This window comes from Mycetomoellerius zeteki, unplaced genomic scaffold, assembly GCF_001594055.1.
Source record: "Mycetomoellerius zeteki isolate Tzet28-1 unplaced genomic scaffold, Tzet1.0 scaffold733, whole genome shotgun sequence".
NCBI classification, from domain to species: Eukaryota; Metazoa; Arthropoda; class Insecta; order Hymenoptera; family Formicidae; genus Mycetomoellerius; species Mycetomoellerius zeteki.
Window position 1 is genome coordinate 1 of NW_017257757.1, and position 5,373 is coordinate 5,373.

Consider the following 5,373-nt stretch of genomic DNA (forward strand, 5'->3'; position numbering starts at 1 on the left):
TGCCTAGTCTGATTCCGGCCTTAAGCCGGTTGCGCCTCTCTGATATATCTAGGACTCTAAAGACGACTAGCCTGCTCGCCGAGTAAATGAACATAATTGGTTGTTGCTTATAGATCCAACCAATCATATTCATTCGCTCGGTAAGCATTCCTAGCCGTTTTGCTGTCTTGAATTCGCCCATTGTTTCAGGCTGCGGTCCACTTGATGCTACAAACGCTTCGAAGCTTTGAACGACCAATCAAAACAAAGAATTTTACGAATTGACTAATCAAAAAATGCTTCGAAGCGTTTGTATCGTCAAGTGGATTGCACCCTCAATAAGCCTTATTTATGAAATAAAGTAAGTTTTTATTGTTGTACTAATGTGAAATTTTGTGTACAAAATATATGATTTTATATCAACTTTATAAAAATAATTTTTTCTATTTTATTTGTCAATAAAACAATATAAACTGATTTATAGTATATTTATATTATATTTCAGTTTATATATTAACAGTATAAACTGAATTTATTTGTTTTGATTTAACCTAAGTTAGTTAATAACATATAAACATTAATTTGTCTAAAATTTGGTTACTTAATACTGCATAAACATATGACATTAAATTAATCGATTCGTTTAGATATTTATAAAGTGGTTAAAATCTTTTAGTATATTTTTATAAAATAATTTTCTAATAATATTATTTTTATATTGCTTTTCAACCATTTATTTTTAATGACATTTTTATGACATTTTCATGAAATTTTCGTGACATTTTAATTTTTTACAATTTTACATTAAAAAATTTTCACTTTACACAATTCACACTAGGAGGAAAGTTTTATGATCGGTACCCAAGAATTACGCCCAGATAACTCTAAGCTATAGGTTACGTTACGTATACTATAGCAAAAATGCACCCCAGAGTTATCTAGGCATAATTCCTGAACGCAGCCCAGGGGATCGATTCTGTACCTTGAAACGTGAAAATTACAAAAGTGAGTAAATTTACTAGAATATTGATAATTTCATTGGTCAACACTTAGTAAATTTGCTCACTTTTGTCATTTTCACCTTGTTTAAAGATACAGAATCGACTCCCCAGGTTACGCCGCATATGACGGTACCCTAAGGGTTGGTTTATAATAGGCCGTAATCTGTTAATGTTTTCCGTGATCTATAAGAATTGACCAATCATAGTCGATTATTCTCCTCTCACTCGACTGTGATTAGTCAATTCTTATAGATTACGGAAAAAGTTAACAGATTACGACCTATTATAAATCAACCCTAAGGGTGCCATTATATGAGCGCGGAAACACTGAAAGGCGCAACCAATCAGTAATCGGTAAAACGCGAAACCATAATAGCAGATCGCTTCTGATTGGTTACGCGTTTCCGCATTTCCGCGCTCATGTAATAGCATCCTAAGGGCGCGTTCACACCTTGACGGAAAAACAGAAAGCGGGAAAAGCAGTGGCTAATCACAATTCACGCTGGTAGTAAGTAGTACAAAAAGCCGAAAGATAATGAGAATTATCCTCATCCTATCTTTTTTCTGTCAATATTCCATTCTGCTGTTTTCTTCTCCACGCAGCCTCAAGGTGCTCGCATCGCAATGGGCGAGTTCAAGACGGCAAAGCGGCTAAGCATGCTTGCTGAACGAATGAACATGATTGATTCTTATCTGTGGATCCAACCAATCATGTTTAATTGCTCGGCGAGCAGACCTAGCCGCTTTGTCGACTTGAGCGCGCCCAATATTTTCAATATTTCGTATCTATAGGTTTGTTCTTCTTGATACACGAGAAGTGTAAAGTGTATGTACACCATACACTTTTACACTACACTTTTTGGGAGGGGAAGAAATGTCGTGTAAAGTGTAAGCTTTTTAAGAAGAACGCCAAAGTGTACGTACAACAGCTACTTATGCATGTTGTTTATGTTTAGAGTTGGTGAAAGTGAAAAACTTCTTAAAATTTGACTTCTTAAAATATTGACTATATTGTTACGATCATCACAAAATGGATGAAATAAATGCAGAAATTCTTGATTACATTTTGGAGTCTCAGTCTGAGTCTGATTTATTTAATTCGGAATAAGAACTACTAATCCAAATTCAAATCTTAGCAACCTAACCTATTAGTGTAACGTTACACCAATTTTACACCACCTCTCAAGCACGTGTAAAACCAGTGTAAAATACGTCATTAAAGTGTATTACACTTTCAAGACAAACAGCGTGTAATCATACACCTCAACGTCACTTCCGACAAGAAGAACGCTAAAGTGTACACTTTACACGAAAGTGTACGAAGTGTAAACAAGAAGAACAAACCTAATGACAGACTTCCTAACCTGAATAGTCGTTGACTTTTACGATTAATATTTCAGTTCACGGGATAGAATGTTTTTTTTTCTTGTCAAACCTTAATTTTTACACAAAAACGTATCAATTGACTGTATTTTTATCAAGATTTGAGGTTGATCAAGTATTAACATTTAAAAGAGGAAAAAGAAAAAATTGTGACATCGAGAGAGACGTAGTCCACATGACAAATTATCCACAGATTGAAAATGATTGAAAAAACAAGATCGATTGTATACGTATACATCATATACATGTTTACGACGTTTACATAGCGATAGCTGCTATCACTACTGATGAACTGTGATGAACAGTGAAATGCAGTGAAATGGACAATATATTGGTTAATGGATAAATCATTTCACTGTAAAGCGAATTCAAAGTGGCAGTTGGATTTATGGAAATCGTTAATCAGAATCCTACCATCGGATCCGAAACGTTAGATAAGTGAGAATATAAAGTCCGTCCTTAATATGTAGTCTTTCGTAACGATGGATAAATTAGGTTAAGAGACCGAATAGACTTAATTTACTTTTCCTATCAACATCGAACTACCAGTTCAAGTTGACGAGAGCTGCTAAATTTAGTATTTCCAATTGGTGTGGAGTTTAAATTTAAATTCAATGCAAAACCAGATTTGTAATAATGAGGACTAGAAAGACTATTGCCATTCTTGGAGCTGGTTTGACCCTGGCTTGCTGTGCGATGACCTATTTAATGATGGACCTAACTCTTCTTTCTCCTGGACAAGGTCCTAAACTTTCCATGAGCAATGTAAGTTATCTATATTTAGTAATACATATTTTCAATACGATTAAGGAGAAGAGTATAGTTGTGAAATTATATCTTTTCATAGGTAGCATCTCTTCATTATATGAAGAGACGCTACCTATTTTTACATTCCTTTTTCTTATCGCATGATCAGGACATTCAAATTATCTTTTTTAGGTATTTCTTTTTTCTTGGCAATATTTTCATTAATGCCTTTTTAAGTAATTAATGATTTGTAAAAAGTCAGTTATTTTCTTTGTAATTTTGCTTATAATTTTTTAAAAGAACGAACAAATTGTAGTCTAATCATTTTTTTAAGAAATAAAAAATTATGAAAATCGATTTAGTATTTACTTATAAAAATAGACAAATTTATAAAGAAATACTTCACAGATTTTGATGTTAGTTGCAATGATTGATACTTTTTTTATTTGTCTATTCCAAATCAAAGTTACAAATAAAGAATTCTGTATTATGGGACACTCAAATAAAAATTAAAAATACATTTTATACTTGTTTGTTCTACATCTGCTTCTAACCATTTCAACTGCCAAAAGATATCTCTCTTTATACATAATTCCATTTTTATATTTTTAATACATTCACAGCTATTGATATAGGTTGTATTGGAAGAGCATGCTGTTAGAGCTATTGTATCACTCTATTGTTCATTAGAAGCAAAGAGAGAGAGAGAGAGAGTAATACATGTTTTACTACAATTAGTTGTTAGTGAGTGCTCTTGGACCATATCTATACCTATACCTATACAGACTCCTCTCATAAAAGTTAAGAAAGGCTAAATATCTTGAAAACATTCAGCTATATGGCTGAAAAAATGTATCTAATGTTTGCTCTAATATTTGCACCTAATATTTGGAAGTCCACAAGGTCATATGAAGATCAAGTTGAATTTTTTTAGTGGAAGTCCCATTTTATTGCATATTTTTATAGTTTATTTCTTTTTAAAGTTTTTTTTCAAAACGCGCTATAATAAAGTATTTTATTGAGTAAATTTTCAGTTATGAGACTTAAAAGTTACTCGAAGGTTTTAGCTGTCAGACATCTTGGATAATACTAATAAACACTGGCGATACTGTAAATTTTAAGTCTCAAAAGTACTTCACGAAAAAATACTTTGTTATGTTTTGGTAAGCTTCTAAAATAAGTTACAATATGCAATATAAAATGGAGGATTTCATTCAAAAAAATTAAACTTAACCTTTATATGACATTAGGTACACTTTTTAGCCCTATAACATTGTTTCTTACATTATTTTTTGCTATAATTGATCGTTTTCAAGATATTTTAACGTTTCTGGACTTTCCGAGGATCCTGTATGTATCATGCAGAAATCGTTTGTCAGACAAAAAGCATTTTAAAAAACTTCATTTTTTAGGAAATAAAGATTCATATTAGATGAGAATATGAATATATTAATTTAATGTCCTTGTGCTTAAAAGCGACATTAAAATTATTGTGATGAAATGATTTATAATTTCATCTTTTATCTAGACAAGTTTGAAATAAAATCATCTTTAACTTTTTAAGATACATAAACATATATCAACAAATAAAAAGGGTTACGAGCCATATGCGACACAAGCCATTTTCTATAAAAATTTTTTAATATAAAAAATTACAATAAAACAATTTAGAGTTAAATTAACATTGCAACAGAGATACAATAAAACGCATGTTTAACATTAAACTTAAAATTAAAACAGACAGTTTCGACCTCGGTCGGATCATTTTCAATGTAAATAATCCAGTAAAATACAAAATATAACGAATGCATTCCTTATCAACGGTCAAGTACTCGAAATTAGGTAGTTTAATATTTTCAGTCCAAAAGATTCATTTAGTTATCGTGAAAGTAGAACCATCAAAATTATTTCTGATCTACAATCTTACAACATAATTCCATTACAATCATTTGCGTTACAAATTATATTAATAATCAAGTATGTATAGTTATATAGTATATTAGTGCCCAATAAATTATATATATATATATATACCATATATATACCATATATATATATACAGGATCTTCAAAAAGTCCGGAAATGGTCGAATATCTCGAAAATGAAGCATTTTTGAAAAAAATATTTCAGACAAAAATTGTGAGGTTTAAAATGATGTATTTACTGATCTAATCAGTTTGACCTTGGGTGGCGTCGCCAAGGTCAGATCAAGGTCACGTCGATTTTTTTAAATGGAACCCCCTATTTTTCATTACATTTTCTT

General features: G+C 31.2%; 1 protein-coding gene across 1 annotated transcript in view; it reads left to right on the top strand.

Annotated features, from left to right (window-relative positions):
- The first annotated feature begins 2,519 nt into the window (after positions 1-2,519).
- alpha-Man-IIa (alpha-mannosidase 2) overlaps positions 2,520-5,373 on the top strand; it is a 10,493-nt gene continuing 7,639 nt past the window's right edge. Inside the window, exon 1 of the mRNA XM_018458581.1 lies at positions 2,520-3,128. Within this exon, the coding sequence (XP_018314083.1) occupies positions 3,000-3,128 (129 nt within the window). The 5' untranslated portion in view covers positions 2,520-2,999. The remainder of the gene's footprint in view (positions 3,129-5,373) is intronic.